The sequence below is a fragment of the Amblyomma mixtum genome, chromosome 3, assembly GCF_055824585.1.
Source record: "Amblyomma mixtum isolate Tamu chromosome 3, ASM5582458v1, whole genome shotgun sequence".
Taxonomy (NCBI): Eukaryota; Metazoa; Arthropoda; class Arachnida; order Ixodida; family Ixodidae; genus Amblyomma; species Amblyomma mixtum.
Genome location: NC_143014.1, coordinates 337237257 through 337257719, shown reverse-complemented (window position 1 = coordinate 337257719; position 20463 = coordinate 337237257). Strand labels below are relative to the sequence as shown.

At 47.0% G+C, this 20463-nt stretch overlaps 1 protein-coding gene across 1 annotated transcript; it reads right to left on the bottom strand.

The window, feature by feature from the left end:
* Positions 1–981: 981 nt before the first annotated feature.
* Positions 982–15532, bottom strand: LOC149356074 (serine/threonine-protein kinase PLK1-like). Its single transcript, XM_089576245.1, has 8 exons — positions 15452–15532; positions 11970–12136; positions 8845–8947; positions 6580–6687; positions 5199–5312; positions 3678–3991; positions 2371–2570; positions 982–1109 (listed from the first exon to the last, which is right to left on the bottom strand). Exons 1-8 carry the CDS (start codon positions 15530–15532, stop codon positions 982–984), a joined length of 1215 nt encoding a protein of 404 aa, XP_089432371.1.
* Positions 15533–20463: the final 4931 nt, after the last annotated feature.

The window sequence follows — 20463 nt, the reverse complement described above, 5'->3', positions numbered from 1 at the left end:
GCCCACGGGTAGAAAATGACGCGCGTAGTACCTCAGTCGTATACTTGCACATATAGCAGAATGCCACGCGGGCCGCCTGCGGTTCCAACGGCTGCCGCTAGGAGGATTTCCGTGGCGCCCGTATCGGCGGTGCGCGCGGTGTGTACTTCCGCGACCGGCGCCACATTGTGCTGAACGACCAAATATGGCGGCCGCGATTACCCGCCAGTACTTTCCCCGTTCTGATGACATCAGCCAGTGATGAGCGCTGAACAGGTTTCGTGAGAGACTAATCTCATTCGCAGGAGGATTATGCTTCACCCCGTCGCAAGCGCGAGTGGACGTGTGCCTTCAGTTTTAACGCCGAAAAGCGTTCTCGGGCTCTGGAATCTGCTTTTCGCCACTTCTTCGCCCACGCTGCACATCTACAACCTAGGTAACAGTGAAGATCACTCTCGTCCATAAATGCCTGCACTGTCGCCCTGTGTTTGGACACGTGTGAGATGCCAGTACCGCAGTTGATGTGGTCGAAAAGCTGTGCCTCCCACTGTCATTTTTTTTTTTGCTCTGGGAGACGATGAACAGCTTTCTTCCAACAACTGCAGAAAGTGCAGACGGACACAGCGTATCGTGTACAAAAGTTTATACACAAGTTCGCCGCATAAAAATTAAAATCGCATTACAGCAGTAGTACACATCAGAAATGATTCACAGCAATCCACCATTGGAGCCCAATCGCAGCCTTTCCAGTAACTACCGAGGCATTGTCAAAAATAGTATCTGCACATGTGCTCCAATGGTTTAACAGCGCATGTTAGGAAAAAGGATGCCTTAAAGCTTGAATGAAAATAAAAGCTTCCTGACACTTGTTTTTTTTTTTCAGATACAACATTTGTTACAATACTAGCAACAACAACTGAAAAACAAGAATCTGGAGCGGCTGAAGCCTCAGATAAGAGCAGTCGTTCCCATGTGGATCTTTTTCAATCGGCGAATACAGCCCTACTCTCCACGATTTTCGTTTTCCTCCGAGACGGGTTTCCTGTCGGCTGTGTCCAAGGCGTTGCCGTTGGCGTCCGTGCGAGGCTCCGCTGTGACACGGGATGCAGGCAGGTGGGCAGGAAGCGGCTCTGGAAGGAGAGGGCGAACAGCATTGAGGGGGCTGCGGATATTTGCAAATGCTATAAGCTATAAGCGAGGTCATTAGTATACTTCTGGAAAGAAGAGGTCGAGGACCTGTGGCGACCCGCATGTTGCTGCTCGTAGTAGTAGCATGTTTATTTGGCCGTATTATGTACAATATGCCCTCGAGGTGAGCCTAAAGGAGGTAGACCAAGCATGCCTCCTGACAAGGCCTACACCCCGATTAACACATCATGGAAAAGGTGGCCGAGTAGACAAAAGAAAAAAAACAATGAGCAACATTAGCACAATAGAAAACAGTGAATGATAGACAATAATAAATACCAAATAAGAGTAAAAAAAATTTCATAATATGCACATTCGGGTAAAGAAAGGAAGACAACACACACAAAAAAACGAAGTATAGAGAGTTAGCTGAAAGGTAACCGGGGAAAAAAAGAATCCTCGGTTTGTTCTTACATACAGACACACTATACCTTTCTAAATGAATCTCAACAAGAGACTGATAGGCATTATACAGTGTTATAATTTAATTTTACCATAATTTGTTCTGGGTCTTGCAGTAGATAGGGGAGCTGAACGTAGACCATACGCGTCATTTCTCAGAGAAAAGAAGAGAACGTCTAAAATGTGAACGCAAAGAATAGCTGCGAGCATTAAAAAACTAAAATAAAAAAATGCCTGGGAATATGCGCGCATGTAGAACACTGCTTCACGCAAGCCAAGAGCTGATGCTTCTGAACAATGAGAGCTGCGCTCCACCGCGCCAAGCGCTCAAGAAGTTGTGCCCACAAAGCAACATCGATGCATAATGAGGCGCAGTAGAATTATGGTGTCAGTAATGGCGCCAAGCGTTGCACAAATCGTAACTAGTGTGTGCAGGCCGGCTGCACTGATGTTTAGCTGTATTGTACTTAACGTTGCCCTGTGCAGAAACCATTTTTTGATGTCGCCTCTCTGAACCCATTGCGCTTTCTTAATTTCGACGGCTACAGGAATACGTTGTCTTTGCTGACTTCGATCTATTTCTGTGTCGGTAATATGCACAGCAGTATTTCCCAGCATCAATTATATCACGGACTATAGAAGTAGTGGTGACAGTTGAGGTGGAAAATTTTGTTTTTCAGAGAAAAAGGTTTAGAATTTTGTTGTTAGAAATGTTAGAAATTTTCATGTAAATAGTACTTCATCACCAGTACTTTATGTCTACAGTACACACATCACGTAGAGATGCAACATGAGGCCTACCTCTTGCCATGAACTCGTGGTGCATGATGGCCGCGATGCTGGGCCGCCTTGCGGGTTCCGGTTGGAGAATCCACCGGATGAGGGCGCTCGCTTCGGGGGACACGGTCGCGGGGATCCTGTATTCGTTCCTCTTGATTTTGGCGCAAATCCTCTCTATCGACGACGAACTGAAGGGGGGACGCCCCACTAGCAGCTCGTACCTGCGGAGAGCAGTTTGCGGCCTGTCAATGTCCGCACCGTCTGTCATATTAGCACGTCACAGCTCGAAGGAGTGCGGGCACAGCAATGCTATAGGAGACCCCTACGAACCAATCGCCATGAAATGGTAACCTAAGAGCGGGCAAACGACGCTCGTGATGCACCTAAGTGCCTGGATTTGAACGTGAAGTGGATGATCTCATTGTTTCTTAACATGAAGAGGGACCGTACAGTGATTTTTATGGACAATATTTTCTCTGCGGCATTCGTAAGTTCCTTGCTGGAAGATACGCATACCCGGCTGCGTACCCGGGAATCACGGCAGAAACTTTTCAAACCCATTCTCTCGACACATGAACGTCACTTCCAGTGTGGTGGCCGGCGTATACCATTCCCGACCTCAGAGGCGCGTCAGAGGAAGGACTTTGCAGACGGCTGCCCGCCAAGTTGCGCTAATTAGGGTTACAAAGAAAAGTTTGTGCTTTACGATAATGAGCGCCCCATTTACTGATTCTTAGCTTTTCTCGCAACCGAAAATTAAAGCATTATGAAAGTTCAAAAACTATAAAAAAGGGTCATGATATCTATTACAGATATGCGCGAATATTTTATCCTGTTAAAAAGACACCTGTCAACATCGTGGAATGAACAATCGCAATTCAGCTCCGCGGGATACGGTGACTAGTTGAAATACGAAAACATTATGGCGCCGGAAATTTGCTCTCACTAAATTAACAATTTATATATAGCGTCTATAGCTCAGTCGTAAAATTCACGTCTATTTCATACGACGGAACCCGACTGCGAGCAGCGCTATAGAAAGTTTGAATAGAACCCATCACCACCTTCAACTCTGGCCCGACTTGCTTCGCCAGCTCGAAATACAAGTAAATGCCACGGCCATGAGTTCTTCCCTCGTTACTGACACCATGATCCGAGACAGGCAAGAATTTGTCAGTTTCTGCATACACATTTTCGGACTGTAGGCTCAACCTTTTATATATTTACGGTCGAGTGTACACCTGTACGATAGGTATGGCGAGCTGTCGTTTTTCGCATTAGCGCTGTAACCAGTTGCGAACATCTCTGCGCAATCAAGTGAGACTCACAAGATGCATCCGACGGACCATATGTCCGCTTCGTAGCTGTAGCCCTTCCCGGCCAGCATCTCGGGGGCCATGTAGTTGACGGTGCCGCAGATGGTCCTCTTGAGTTCCCCCTCGTGGTCGAGGCGCGTGGCGAGCCCGAAGTCGGCCACCTTGAGTTGCCAGTCCCTGGTGAGGAGCAGGTTTCCAACCTTCAGGTCCCGGTGGATGACCTTCTCCTGACCCAGGTACTGGCAGGCCAGGAGCAGCTGGCGCATCAAGCACCGCACCTCCACCTCGGTCAGTGTCTTGCGGCACAGGAGGACATCCTCCAGAGACTGCGAAATAAATGCGCTCATGAAGCCTGCGGACGACCCTTGAAGGTTAGACACGCTAAAGAACATGACAAAGGAAACAGAGATTCCTTCAGCATGATGAAGTTAGCGCCAAAAACGAGGACCAAAGTAGGAGAGAAGACACAACACGAACGCTTTGTTGTGTCTTCTCTCCTACTTTGGTCCTAGTTTTTGGCGCTAACTTCATCATGAATAAGATTAAACTCGCCCAACTTTCCACCTTGCTACTGTAGATTCCTTCAGGTTCAAGACTGGGACATACCCACTATAGCACACTTGTTTAAATCACGCCAGTTTGATGAAAGCTTGACTGAAGTAATTTTTTTTCGTGGTACGAAATTCAGTGTCCACACGAGGGCACCACAGTAGTATATGACAGGTTTGGAAACAACGAAGGCAGTTTGCAGTCTTTGGCTTTGTTTGCTTTAGTTTGGTTTAACGTCCCACAGCGACTCAGGCTATGAGGGACGCCGTAGTGAAGGGCTCCGGAAATTGCGACCACCTGGAGTTCTTTAACATGCACTGACATAGCACAGTACGCGGGCCTCTAGAGTTTCGCCTCCATCGAAATTCGACCGCCGCGGCCGGGATCGAACCCGCGTCTTTCGGGTCAGCAGCCGAGCGCTATAACCACTGAGCCACCGCGGCGGCTGCAGTCTTTGGCTGCGCCCTAAATTGTGCTTCCAGAACGCAATGGGGCCTTTCTCACTGAAATTGCCGTGACAAATACATGCCCAAATACATGCTGGCATAACAAAATTTCATAGAAGCGGTTTGGATGATAGAATACTCTTGATATCCTGTCATCAGGCCTTCAAAAATACGTTAGTGAAGTGCCGTCACCTGTGTAAGAGGCGATAAGTAAGAAAAAAACGACGCCACATTTTTGCTGTAATGTTGATATTCGCTTTGCACAAGGTTAAAATGCGCTGTTAACGCCACTCCAGCTTCATGCATTCAACGTTTCTCTTCGGAAAGTAAATCTGCTGAATGATTGAATGAATGAATGAAGTGTTCTCTTACCAGCAGCGTCGTGTGAGCAGTGCTCGACAAAATCCTACTACCCTAGCATGTCAAACATTCTCGGACAAAAATTTGACAACATCAGATAACATTAGCAGCATCTTAGAATCAACGCGAGGAAAATCAGCGGAAATGGGAACCACCGAGAGCAGGAACGTTGACGCACCTGCATGCACAGCTCCAAGATGAGGTACACGTTCTTTTCGTCCTCAAAGTGGCTGTGGAAGTCAACCACGTTGTTGTGCCGCAGGCTTTTGTGGATGTCAATTTCCTCGTCAAGCTACAGAAAAAAAAATAATTAGTCACCTCGGGAAGGTTGCATTAAGCGGAAAGAAAAAAGTGGTTAACTAAACTGTTGCTGATGATTATTTAAAAAAACCCAACGCTGAAATGAAAAAAAAAAGCCGTAATTATGATTGAGGTAATCGGTCACTAGAACGGGATCTTGCAATATGCGTCTCTACTGCTATTTGTGTTGCAGGAATCAACTGCAAAATTTTTGTCCACTGCTTGTGACCTTCCTCTGCAGACAAATAGTTTCATGGAAATTTAGAGAAGCATTCAAATCAGGTGCACAAATTGAAGTTTGTCTGTCTGGATACGTTACCGTTAAGTTACTTGCAACGAAAATTGAGGTTAGATAAGCTGCAGAGAAGGCTAGAAAACGACTCACAGGGCCGGTATTCTATAAAGATACACTATCCATTTCGAATGAATTTGGTCCTATCGCATTGGTGACTGTTGTTCATTCTTGCTGCTAATGCTTTCAAGCGTCTCTGGGAAACGACCTCACTATTGGATGTCACCGCACTACAGCCAATGGTTGGATTGGTTGGTTTAGTGGGGTTTAACGTCCCAAAGGCTATGAGGGACGCCGTAGTGGAGGGCTCCGGAAATTTCGACCACCTGGGGTTCTTTAACGTGCACTGACATCGCACAGTACACGGGCCTCTAGAATTTCTCCTCCAAAGAAATTCCAGCCGCCGCGGCCGGGATCGAACCCGCGTCTTTCGGGACAGCAGCCTAGCACCATAACTGCCGAGCACTGAGTCACCGCGGCGGCTAATGATAGGGTTGATTCTGATGCTAGAATGTTGTAACAGTTTGACTGAACAGTGACCAAAGCGACAGGACGAAATCGAAAGTGGACAATGCATGCTTATTGAATACGGCCGCCGAGCCCAAATGCACGAAATGTTTGGGGTTGGAACCGGCTTGCTTTGCCGAATAGTCATTTTGACGCATACGCGAGCAGGGCGAACTTTATGGGAGGACGAAGGGGGTTACAGCAGCCAATCCGCAATCACGCGAGCTTCCTCTTGCGTTGGCGAGATGGCGCTACCCGATTTGAATATGCGCGCCAATCGTATGTCGCAGCAAATCATTTGTTGCTTTCGTTTTCGTATTATTCGGTGAGTCGGCCCAAATCGCTTCACTAGCGTGCCAGAAAAAGCAACAAAGACAATGTTTTGCCCTCAGTGTCCCCTTAACAAAAATTCTACTAAAAATGAATAAAGAGAATATACGATATCCACACATATACTCACAAATTGCTGGAAGATCGTCAATGTAAGATGACTCTTGGAGACGATCTTGCCTGCGTACACCACATTCGTCTTTTTGTCCACGAACTTGAAGCACTCCGCATGTCCCCCCTGAAAAAGCAATGCCAGCCTTGTTACATGGTTGTCCAAACGAATACTGGGCGAATGCTGTCGCACTGGGCGACTGAAACACTCAGGCGAAGGGCTCCTTCACTCGAAGGTAAAATGAGCCTGGAGCCTAACAGCACAACATATATCCCCAAACATAGGCATATGGCCAGAAATACGTTTCAAAGGTATGATTCAGTTTACAAAGAATAGCAGACTGGAATGATTATGATGCAGTCGTTACATATTAAGAGTAAACGTGCAAAAATGTGGTGCTTCAGCGGAATTCGCCAGTAATTGTTGACAATAGACTTTTTGAGGCATAAATTAAGATGTCTTTCATTGGCACAGCAATGCCAGCTGTGGAGGATGTCAGAAAACGGGAGAATCGTGTTAACTAGTAAACTGAGCAACATAACTTCCAACAAAGCTTTTACAGCAGCATCTGTACCCGAGTTTCCCCGTTTTGCACAGTTGTGGTGCTCCCGTTCACAAGCCCTGCTATACTCCGTCCATTTCTCAAACGAGGAACCCGCCTCGGTGGTTATAGCGCCCTTACTGTTGAGCCTGAGCACACGGGTTCGAATCCGGCTACGGCAGCCGCCTGGATGCGAAGCGCAAAACTCGCACGTGTGAGTGTGCTATGTTATTGAACGTTAAAAATCCCCAGCTGGACGAAATCATTAGATGGTGGGAAGTTCGGGAACACTCCCATACAGAACATCTTTTTGTTCTCCTTACAAACACTCCGTACATACAAACAATGGGTCCCGATACAACTAACCCCCAGGTGTGCGGCTGCCTAGGTATGATTGCTGACGCGTTAGAACTGCCAAAGAGCCAAGAAGGACTTCGGGCGATCTCCTGCAGGACTCTCATGGTGGAGAATCCTTAACCCTATTGCATTAAAGTTAGAATAAGGCGAACCTGTCCCCCTAACCGATCGGGGTCGCACGTGGTCGAAGTTATTCCGCAGCCCTACACCGAAGCACCTCGTTCTTAATTACTCCTTCCCCGAACAGCGCGGTTGAGGTGAACGGCTTTCTTTGTGCAGAACGCTTTCTTATATAAACAGGCATTGTCAACTCCTAACAGAAAAGCAACCGTATTCTGACCACAATATAGAAGCTTCTGCAAAAAGTAATCGAACACTGAAGTTTGATTCTCAGCTGTTGAGTGGAGCCCTGATAAACAGTGCCCCTGAAGAATAAAACGTCTCGAAAGGTAAGCCTAAGAATAGTACCCACCTTAGATTTTACGCACTTTTTAAAAGCCGCCTTTTTCAGTGCAAAGACCTTTTTTAGGCATAATATTGCCAGCGGTCTATTACGTCGGAATAGAGCTAAAAGGTGCTAACTAGCAGGCCGGTTATTAAATATTGAATAGTCAACTTTTTAACTATTATATCGTAAGGGTCTTCAATTAGTGAAAGGTGTGGAACCCACCGTAAGTGATGTCCGAAAGAGATTTTAGAATTTCGAAAAATGCTGTTGCCGTCTGCGCTGTGGCCCAACCAAGTTTGGCCATTTTGACGAGATACGTGGACTGGAGAGGTTGCTTTTCCTGCAAGCTTCTCGAGAGTTCTATTTTGGCGCGATGTAGGGAAAATTTGTTAAGCACAGCGGAGGGTAACCGTGCTTTCGAAATTCTAAACACTGATATGGATATTGCTAACGGTGGGCAACACGTCTCTTAATAATTAAGGAATCTAACAGTAGTAGTGAAAAAGTAAACTATTCAGTAATGGTTAAGCAGCCAGCTTGTTCGCGCATCTTGACTTTATTCTGGCGTATTCAAAACACCTCTGATAATCCTATGCTGGAAAAACCGCTCTTATAAACCGAAAGGTCTTTTGCTAAACATTTTTTAAAATCTTAGGCACACCGTGTATATAGAGGTCATGGGACATCATTCGTGCTGTGCTACACTGCTAAAGTCCGTGGCATTGGTTAAGTTTGGCGTAAGCTGTACATTAATCTACTCCCACAGCGCACGGGCCGTCAAGCCTTTATTATGTTTAACCCAACGCACGAAGCGACAGCAGCATTAATATTCTGGTTTATTTGAAGGGATGTCGTTATAAACAGGCTAGACTGAAAAGGTATACCACCACGTTCTGCTGTATGGAACGTACCGCACCCGTTCTCTAAGGACACATACCTTGCCGAGGAACTTGCCAATGGTGTATTCCGTCTGAGATTTCGCGTCGACAACAACGACGGGAAATTCGTCTCTGGTCTTCGCAGCGCCAGTCGAGGTCCCTCTGGCAGAGGACATCACAGACAGAGGGAACATGTTCGCGATTCCACGCTTTCCCCAGCTGCTATGCACACTAACGCAGAAGCACAGCGACTGAGCTCGACACTGCTGTTTCCCACGGGTGCGCGACGGCTCTGAAAAGCTAGGTTCACAGTATACCACGTGATCGGAATGAACGCACGGTATTGGCTGGCGCCACTCGTAGTGTAGTGGTGGACAATGGCCACAACTGGTCGGGCGTGGCCCTCCAAGGAGCCAATGAGACTTCGACTGCTAGCCTATTGTAGACGACCTAGAAACCCCTTTTCTTGCCTTCTTCCGGAAATAAGCTTTCCAGATACCAACCTCCAGCAGGTGATCCAGGCCTTGGGCTGTTTTGGGTGATCTCATCACACCTTCACTAGAACGCGTTACAGATGCGAAGGCGGACGTACACGTCATGCGCTTCACGATAAGCTAGAATGGTTACCGTGAACAGTGTGTGCTTTCTCAGCAAGTCTCAGGTTTCCCTCTAACCCATGAATCACGATTTCCTGCCAGAGTTACAACAGAAAGTTCCATGCCCGAAAATAGAGTTATTTCCAGGCGGGATTTGGCGTTTGCAGATGACGAAATTCGATGTAAGAACGTGTTATCACGCGGTGTCTGAGCCTGTGAATATTCTTAACAAATGGTTTATGGGTGTTTAACGTCCAAAGCGACTCAGGCTATGAGAGACGCTGCAGTGAAGGGCTCCGGAAATTTCGACCACCTGGGGTTCTTTAACGTGCACTGACATCGCACAGTACACGGGCCCCTAGGATTTCGCTTTTTCCGAAATTCGACCTGCGCGGCCGGGACCGAACCCGCGTCTTTCGGGTCAGCAGCCGAGCACCACAAATATTCACCTGGTGCTAAACTTTGAACCAAAAAACATAGCTGCGGTTAAACTACTCTTGAAGTTGGTTAGATGGCGAAAGCTTTGGCGTACCGGGCGACTAGACGCGGCTTGGCGTCTTTAACGTTGAGTACGTTCCAGACATTGGATAGGCAGCGCGCCCACCTTGGAAGGTGGCAGTTAATGGTTGAACGCGAGAGTTTGCTCACCCAATGAACGCTGCGGCCTATTGCTGCAGTGCTGCGTGTCTGGCACAACGTTGTCAGCGCTAACGCGTGCAGCCCACATACTTTCATCAAAATCAATGGAGTTTAGAATGTTTGCAAAGCCAACAACCACAATGGACGCAGACGGCCCATAGGTTCAGTGCCGCGTTCCTGGCACAACGTTGTCAATGCCAACGCGTGCAGCGGACATTTGTTCCTACTGCTACGCAGCTTAAAGCTCGACTGAGGTGTCCACTACTCCAAGAGGGCAGGTATGCGCCTTTACATTTCCTAAAAACTTTTTCGGCGCAGTTCCGAGTGGCTGGAGGTCGTTCAAGGTTAAAGCGACATGGTCGGCGTAACTCGCGTAGACTGCCGTGGTAAATCTTCCGCTTTAAAAGCAGGTTTAAAGCAGGTGTTTGCACTGTTGAACCATCACTATGAATCGACACCAACTAGCCCAATCTGCAGTTCTTCTACAGTTTCGAAGATATGCTTTTTTAACAATTAAGAGTACAGGTTATTACCTGCCTCTTGCTTAACATAGCATGTAGCCTAGAAACAAACAATACCAGCGCAGTCCCTCACCTCCCACCTATAAAGGAGTACCGCAACGAACCTCACAGAAATCAGCACTGTTGTGAAACGGAGGTAGGTACATGCGACTGGCCAACTTATACCCCGGTCACACGGCCAATTTCACTGGCCATCGAGTCGAGGGCCTTCGACATTTTCGATCGCCATTGGACTGGATGAAGTTGTGGTGTTGCTACACGGCAAATCTCAATGGCCATTGAAATGTCCCTCGCGTTTTTCGCCAGGCTCGTGTTGTACCCCAATCGCCACGTTTCGGTTCGCGCAAATAACAAAAATAATTTCATGAAACCTAAATAAATGTTGAAATACCCTTTTTTTGCACTCATAAGGCGCGTTCATGGTTGTCACGAAAATCCGGCGAGCGAAGCGGATTCCCTTGCAGCAAAAACTACGACCTGTTATGTGTTGACGCCGGGCCGAGGCGGATCCGCCGCACCGCTGCAGTTAGTCGCTTTTCCACATCGCGTCGCCGCTCGCGGCGTACACAAATACAGTGAAAAAAGAGCATAATTTTACGCCGTCTACGTACCCAAGCGTATGCATGCTTACGTACGCTAAACGCGAGCCCATTCCCACTTCCAGTTCAGCGTATGCTAGCACAGACGCGAAAATAAACTCAGCCTATAGTGGCGCAATTTAAGAGAGCACGTTGTTGGGCGTGTCGGGCGTACATACTTAAACAAGGGGATTGCGCTAAAGAAGACACGGACGAGAAGGACGCCAGTCCTTGTCCTCTTCTCGTCCGCGTCTTGTTTAGAGAAACTCCCTTGTTTAAGTATAGTGGCGCCATCTGGTGGTCAGGAAGGGAACTATTGCTGTCAACAAACCGACTGTCTCCTTAAGCCTAACAGCGGCAGAATCGTCATTCTAAAGGAAAAATAAAGTAAATTTATCACTTATACGCTTTCTGATAGGCAAGGTGAGACGAAGCGAAAGAGCGGTGCCCCATTTATGAATAGTGAACGGCAGGAGCTCAGGAGGAAAACTGTGGAAGTATCCTAACGTGCCATGAATGTTTCTTCGGCTGGGCAAGGTAGGAGAGATCGCTCAGCCAGAGTAGTAGGGGCAGTCGCCGTGGTGGTTGAGGGCATGTTGTCGCGGCGCTGAGTACAGTTATGCCGGTCACCGAAATTGATGCTGGCTTGCGGCCATTCTTCCGGTCAGCCCAATGATTGGTTGCTTTCAGGTGTTCGTCCGTCACTTCACCTTCTCGGTAGCAGCAGGTGAAGGTCCATTTCGGCGACGGGTGTGATTGTGCCGCGGCCGGCGGGGTTCCTTGATATTGGTCACCCATGGCTTCTTGGTCTTCGTCTTATGTGGTGTCTGTTCGGAGCCTGTGTCCCAACTTGTTCTGCTTGAGGACTGACGAGGTGTTCTGCTTTACTTCCGGGAGCGGCGGCAGCGGTGTTAAGTTCAGCGATGCAGCCGGGTTCAGCACAGTCGAATCTTGAGCGTGGTTGAATGTCGCCACCGTCTCCGTGTGCACTGCCTTCGAATTCACTGTGGTCTCCCTCTGCAGAGTCCCAAGAGAAGCGGTTGTCGCAACACCTGAACGATGTCCTTTTGTCAGATCTGCTGGGGCGTGGCCGAGAGCATTATCAGTTCCTTCTTCTTTTTGCCCTATTTTAGGCATCATAGCGAATACTTGAACGGGGAACTCTCATTAGAGCGCTCCAAACCTAATAACACCACGAGCCGAATTTATATTATGTTCTCATAACCCCTTGTTCACTGTTGGGTTAGTAGTGAGAAGTAACCAGACCTGCGGTGAGGGAAGCAATACTCCGTAAGCACTGCATCTCTATAAAAGGAAGCACGAATGGGCTGTGTACTCTCTTTAGGAGTGTTTGACTCAGCCTAAATTTCTATGGGAATGGAATGCCTCTGCACTGTTTCTTTTCCGATATGGAAGTAGCCCCGAACAAGTTGCTCAGACTTCACCTATCAGTCATAATCGCTGGCGCACAGCGCAAGAACCAACGAGAAAGAAGAAAGGGTCCATCATGCGGGTTGGCTACGAGAAACATTTGTTACTAACGTGGAGAACTTGGAACAACTGATATTTTTTTCCCCTTTTGCCGGCAGTTCGCATTTCACAGGAAGCAATACTTGGAGGTCCTCCTTTTGAGGTTAGGACAGTCTTTCCCTCTCCCAGTGCCTCTCTCGTTCGGTGCGAGCGCCACCGGATTCTCATCAAGTTGTGTTTGATGCTAGCTTCATTATTACAATAAGAAGACTGGTCAGTTAGCTTGTTAACAGTATATAAAATTCTGCCGGATGTTCAAAAAGTGCACTTGTTCTTTTCGTGGTACATCAAATTTGTTTAATTTATTTCCATTTCTGAACAATAATGTTATCAAAGCTCCGTTTTGTGTGAAAATAGCCTCCATATCCTTAAAGGGAAACTGCATAGGTTTTAGAAATCAACGAGCTTAAGAGGGTCGAATGTGTGAAACTTGGAGGTAAGGCATGCGAAGTCTTTTTGGGCTAGCGCTTGAAATAGTGAAGTAATCGCCGATTAAAATCCGGATGCTCTTGAAGCTTCTCCGCAGCGCACAACACCAAGTGGAGGGCGCATGATGACGTCATCGAAGGTATCGGTACATTTCCAACGCACAAACGCCTGCTTTGAACGAAAAAAAACCAACGCCACCGAAGGCGAACCCTGCCGAGAGTTGTTTGGCAGCGTCTAACGCGTCAGGGCAGGGTGTGGCTGACGACAGCGGTAATTTGCAATCATACCTTCCGTGACGTCACGCTGAGTTTTTCTGCACTCCTCTGGTGCATTGAGGAGAAGCGCAAATTTCAATCGTCGATTACGTCACTATTTTAAATGCTAGTGCAAAAACACTTGGCATGCTTTACCTACAGCCTACATAGATTTGAATTCTTGAATATCTCGAAATTCTCAAAAAAGTGATGCAGCTGCCCTTTAAAATGCAGTGATGAACCGGCATAGGACAACTTCACTTTCTGTACAGTGTTATTTCAAACCTTATCTTGTTTATCTCCTTGCGCTGTAATTTTTTTCTGTCTGCACGTGCCAATTAAACCCTGGATCTGGTATACGCTCAAAACCATGCGTCACTAATTCCTGGGCTAACATTGCCGAAGTTACCCTTTTATCAGGCAACACACGAAATGTACCCGGTTTCTTTCTCATAGATTCATGAACATCGATATTTATTCCTGCAGCACAATTAGGCACAAGTTATGCGTTTCACGTGCAGAACATTCAGCAATGCGCATTCATTCTTACCGCGCACAATATCTGACTGGAACAGTCTGCCTTCACATAACGCAACCACCACTGATCCTGAGAAATGTTTTATTCTGATATCTTCAATACCAATGCTTAACGCTTTGCGTATTGTGCCATTTTATTTGTTCATGGTTCCCTTTTTTTGCAGGGTATGTTATTAAAGTTATTCTTGCATTATATTTCAGTTTGTATACATCATTACTGTAGTAATTTTCACTCATTGCCGCGCTGCCATACTTTTCATTCTCTCGTTTATTTTTATCATCTTAGGTGTTTTATTTGTGGATTAATGGTTGTTTATTTGTGGTTTTGTTTTATTTTGATCAGTTTCCTGTACCCCCCCCCCCCCCTTCCCCATGTAATACACTCTCGAGGGCCTTTAGGGGTATTTTGTATACGTAAGTAAATAAATAAAAACTATATCCAACCATAATTCGCGTCGCGTTTATTTGCTTTGCTGACACCCGCACACATTTTTGTATTTTCCCAAGTTTCTGTCAAAGCGACAAATGTCAGAGTAGGTGCTGTCACTACAAGTCTAAAAAGAGAGAGAAAAAAAGCTCTTGTCTTCAATAATTCGCCGCAAATAGTGACCGGCTGTTTGCTTCGTGGTAATGCGAATGTGAGCGAAAGCGCTGATGCCAGGTAACTGTTACTAGGCGCAAAATGTTAGAGTAGTAGGGGGAAGTAACATTCATGGTGTGAGGGAGGCGATCCACTGCAAAAACTGGCATTCAATAAAAAAAAATGTCGACCGGATGCTTTACGCTCTTTCCGAGCTGTTCAGCCTGCCGAAACTTCTTTAGGAATCAAATGCTTCCGCAGTGTTTCTATACCGGTGCAGACGTACCACCAAAGAAGCTCGTTAGGCATGAAAAGTTTGACGTAATGGATGACGTCCAGAGAGCAGCACACCAGCAAGGACGAAAAAAGGAGAGGAAAACCACATTGCCGCATGCCGCGCTCGGTCACCGTCTTGTCTTCCGAGTCTGCGACGAGACAATTGAGAGATATTGCACATCCGGGCTGCTGTCAAGTGCTATACGGTAACACGTCGCCAAAGCAGCGTGCTTGCCTTGCCGCATTTCTTGTTAAAGTGGTCAGCATATTTACCGTACCGCGGTGCTAGAACTCTCTATTCGCAGCAGACGTTACGTTTCTTTTCGGTTGGACGGAGTGGCAACGACGGGCTTTTCTGTGTAATCAGTTTCTGTCCGCCGATTGCATCGTTATGTCTTTAGAATACAAGGCCGTGAAAGAAAAACACTTCAAAAGGAATCGCACACGAGCGGGGGATAGTGGGAGGAGGATAGTAATTTATTTAAACAACCCAGTTCACCCCACTTCGGCATGTCCACGACAGTCTCTTTGGTCAGCGTAGGTAGTGGGGGGCGTCCTCTTGACGGCCAAGTCACGGGTTTTGAGCGCTTCTTTACTTTTTGCATGTGCTGTTGATCTATTCGCAAAGCTCTCTTCAGCCTTCAGGTTGCGTCCCCGTAGTCGCGCACCCCCAACATCGACGAGTCCTTTCACGTCGGCCGCGTCAAGGTTCGAAGTTAAACTAACGGTCCAGACGCTCTTCCGGGGACAGTCCAGCCAGTTCAGTGCCTTCGTTCCGAGTTCCAAGAGGAATGCCGTCGGGTCCATCTTCCCGGCGTTTGGGCGGCATACGACGGGGGCGGCTCACGCCCCTCGGTGGCGGGCCATGGGGGCTTGGTTCCCTGAACCTCCTCCACGACCACTACTCAGACTCGGGTGAGGTTCCCGCGAAGAGCATCGGCAGCGACCCTTCGCTGATGGAGTCGTAAGCGGTAATCCGGCTCTGCACAGGGCTCCCACGACGGTGCAGACCGGGGACATGCCACAGTCCTTCCCCTGTGCCTTCGAAGTGCTCGCATCCATCAGCGTCCACTATTGGACCCCGCTTCACCTCCCGGGCTCGAGCAAAGGACTTGGACGATGGCTTGTGCGGCGACCCACCTGTGGGCATGCGGTGAATGTGGTTGAAGTCATCTTTGACCTCGGCCGCTGATGCCTTTTTGCAGAAGTCTGCCAGTACTCGTGCCTTCTCCTCCTTGGACAGTTCTTCATCACCACCTGACGCCGTCTTAGCGCAACTTGTAGTGCTTTTTTTTCTTCTTTTCAAGCGGTTGTGGCGTCATCCTCTTCCTGCCTGGTTTTTTTCCAATCCGCTCCCATTTTCAGTCACCGCTCTCGCTCTGTTTGGTTTGCGTATTTAAACCAACAAATCTGCATTCCTTTTTATTTACAAATTATTATTATTATTTTCTATTACCATTGGAAAATTTTATTTCCTTTTATTTCTTTTCATTTTTTACATTTTCAACACCTATCAGTCGCCGTCTGTGTCTTGGCGAATCCCCCGCAGTGAGTACGCGTCATTATCTCCTTGACGACGACAACAACAACATCTGCGACTTGGCGACGACGTACCAAGGCACCGCAATACAAGCATCACCCGGTTCAACCGCTTCGATTCAAATTTCCACTGGCTGCTCCAATTCCATCAAGTGACAGCGCTATCGCTTTGAGAGGTGGCCATCGCCTTAAAATCTCGTATATTAGCCGGAGTGGTGGATTAATTGGTTCAGGATCCGCCTCGTAAGAGGGAAGTGCGGGGTATGATACCCAATGCCGCCGGCTACCCATCGGTGGTGCAACGTATGCAATCTTTCCTCTGGCGGGGTGATATGACTATTTTATCTGGAATCCTTGGGAAACGGGTGTAGAACTCACCCTGTGTAGTCGAAAAATACCTTGTGCCGTCGCGCCCTTTGGTTGGAACCAGCCCTTGCGCCATATGAATCACAATTATCCTCAAAGTCGTTCATATTGTCACCAATGCCGCTAGGTCTAGTTGTCAAATAGTCTTTTTATTTATATTGCTTGAATATTTCAAAGCTGTCCCGCAAAATTTCGTACACTGTACGTTGTCACATTCACAACAACCGCAGTTGCAGTTGTTAGCTGCATGTTGTCATTGAATTTTTTTTATTCTCATCATTATCATCATTGGAGAAAGAAAAACTTTTTTTAATCCTCCTGTACTTCTCATCAGTCTGTGCGAAAAATACTTTCACTGCTTTTAGAGGACACAACAGAAGTGAAGTTGTTGTGATGCTGCATTTTTACTCTCGATCATGTGTGTCGTAGAAGGCGCATAGAAGGTATAAAGGAGTGGGCTGCAACGCCTTTGGCTGTGCAACCACAAATGAGCTCTACTCTATATAAAAATCTCGTTATTAAGTTTAAAGTCGTGAATTTTTACCCAAACCACGGTCCATTTCTAGTTTAGCCAAAAGTATAATACGCAAAAAATTTCGAATCATCGCCAAAGAAATTGTCATAAGGAGTCAACAGCTGAGGCCTCAATTTTCAGCGTCAAACAACCAAAACTAATATTCTTTTTCCAGTAGCCGCACATACCCTACTGCACAGGTGAGGGCTTCTCACTCTCCGTTCGAAACAAAGGAAAAGAACTTATATAAATATACTTTCTAAAAACGAATACACACTATTCTATCTGCCCTACAAGATCATTTTTATGGAATCAACTAGCTTTATCTTTTAGGTATCACCGCACGCAGCGTCAATAATTGAGGTTGAACCCTGATCTATTATATTACTTTAGAAAGGTTTTTTTCCTTTCTGCAGCGGAGCTTGCCAGCATGGAGTCCACACATTTCAAAGATATGCTTTTTTAACAATTAAGAGTACAGGTTATTTATTACCTGCCTCTTGCTTAGCATAGCATGTAGCCTAGAAACAAACAATACCGGCGCAGTCCCTCTCCTGCCACCTATAAAAGCGAACTGCAACGAACCTCACAAACATCGGCACTCTTGTGAAACGGAGGTAGGTACATGCGACTGGCCAACTTATACCCCTGTCGAGGGCCTTCGACATTTTCGATCGCCATCGAACTCGATAGAGTTGTGGTGTTGCTACACGGCAAATCTCAATGGCCATTGAAATGTCCCTCCCGTCTTTCGCCAAGCTCGTGTTGTACCACAATCGCTACGTTTTGGTTCGCGCAAGTAACAAAGATAATTTGATGAATAATAAATAAATGTTGAAATACACTTTTTTTGCACTCATAAGGCGCTTTCAGGCTAGTCACAAAAATCCGGCGAGCGAAGCGGATTCGCTTGCCGCAAAAACTACGACCTGTTGTCATCTGTTGACGCCGGGGCGAGGTGGAACCGCAGCGCCGCTGCAGTTAGTCGCTTTTGCACACCGCGTCGCCGCTCGCGGCGTACACAGATACAGTGAAAAAAGAGCACAAATTTACGCTGTCTACGTACCACAAGCGTATGCATGCTTGCGTACGCTAAACGCAAGCGCATTCCCCCTTTCAGTTCAGCGTATGCAAGCACAGACGCGAAAATAAACTCAGCCTATAGTGGCGCAATTTAAGAGAGCACGTTTTTGGGCGAGTCGGACGCACATACTTAAGGGGACTGCGCTAAAAAAGACACGGACGAGAAGGACGCCCGTCCTTGTCCTCTTCTCGTCCGCGTCTTGTTTAGAGCAATTCCCTTGTTTAAGTATAATGGCGCCATCTGGTTGTCAGGACGGCAACTATTGCTGTCAACAAACCGACTGTCCCCTTAAGCCTAGCAGTGGCAGAATCGTCATTCTAAAAGAAAAATAAAGCAAATTTATCTCTTATACGTTTTCTGATAGGCAAGGTGAGACGAAGCGAAAGAGCGGTGCCCCATTTATGAATAGTGAACGGCAGCTGCTCAGGTGGAAAATCTGTGGAAGTATCCTAACGTGCCATGAATTTTTCTTCGGCTGAGCAAGGTAGGAGAGAGCGCTCAGCGAGAGTAGTAGGAGCACTCACCGTGGTGGTTGAGGGCATGTTGTCGCGGCGCTGAGTACAGTTATGCCGGTCACCGAAATTGATGCTGGCTTGCGGCCATTCTTCCGGTCAGCCCAATGATTGGTCGCTTTCAGGTGTTCGTCCGTCACTTCACCTTCTCGGTAGCAGCAGGTGAAGTTCCATTTCGGCGACGGGTGTGATTGTGCCGCGGCCGGCGGGGTTCCTTGATATTGGTCACCCATGGCTTCTTGGTCTTCGGCTTATGTGGTGTCTGTTCGGAGCCTGTGTCCCAACTTGTTCTGCTTTAGGACTGACGAGGTGTTCTGCTTTACTTCCGGGAGCGGCGGCAGCGGTGTTAAGTTCAGCGATGCAGCCGGGTTCAGCACAGTCGAATCTTGAGCGTGGTTGAATGTCGCCACCGTCTCCGTGTGCACTGCCTTCGTATTCACTGTGGTCTCCCTCTGCAGAGTCCCAAGAGAAGCGGTTGTCGCAGCACCTGAACGATGTCCTTTTGTTAGATCTGCTGGGGCGTGGCCGAGAGCATTATCATTTTCTTCTTCTTTTCGCGCTGTTTTAGGCATCATAGCAAATACTTGAACGGGGAAGGCTCATTAGAGCGCTCCAAACCTAATAACACCACGAGCCGAATTTATATAATGTGCTCATAGCCTCTTGCTCAGTCTTGGATTAGTGGGGAGAAGTAACCAGACCAGCGGTGAGGGATGAAATACCCCGTAAGCACTGCAGCCCTATAAAAGGAATTATAAATGGGCTGTGTACTCTTTTTAGGAGTGTTTTACTGAGCCTAAATTTTCATAGGAACGGAATTCCTGCGCAATGTTTCTGTTCCGAGATAGAAGTAGCCCATAAAAATTGGTCAGACGGCACCTATGAGTCATAATCGCTGGCGTAGAGCTCTAGAAGCAACGAGAAAGAAGAATCGGTCCACCATGCGGGTTCGGTATGAGAAATCTTTGTAACTTATGTGGAGAACTTGAAAAAATAGATATTTTCTCCTATCTTGCCGGCGGTTCGCATTTTAGAGGAAGCAGTATTTGGAGGTCCCTCTTTTCAGGTTAAGATTCTCGTTGTCTCTACCAGTTCTTCTCTCGTTCAGTGCGAGCGCCACCGAATTCTCGTTAAGTTGTGTTGGTTGCTAGTTTCATGATTACATTATTTCAACTGGTCGGTTACCTTAGTAACAGTGTATAAAGGTCTGCCGCATGTTCAAAAAGTGCATTTATTCTATTCGTGGTACATCAAATTTGTTTAATTTATTTCAATTTTTCAACAATAATGTTATGAAAGCTCCGTTTTGAGTGAAAATAGCCTCCTTGTTGTTAAAATGCAGTGATCAACCGGTATAGGACAACTTCACTTTCTCCAGTGTGTCACTTCAAACCTCATCTTGTTTATCTCCTTGCGCTGTAATTTTTTGTTGTCTGTATGCGCCCATTAAACCCCGTAGGTGGTATACACTCTACACCATTGCGATACTAATTCCTGAACTTACCTTACGGGAGCTACTCTTTTATCAGGCAACGCACGAAATGTTCCCGGGTTGTTTCTCACAGATTCATAAACTTCCATCTTTATTCCTGCAGCACAATTCTATCCAATCATAATTGGCGTCGTGTTTATTTACTTTTCTGACACCCGCACACATTTTTGTGTTTTCCCAAGTTTCTGTCACAGCAACCTCTCTCGGAGTAGGCGATGTGAACACAAATCT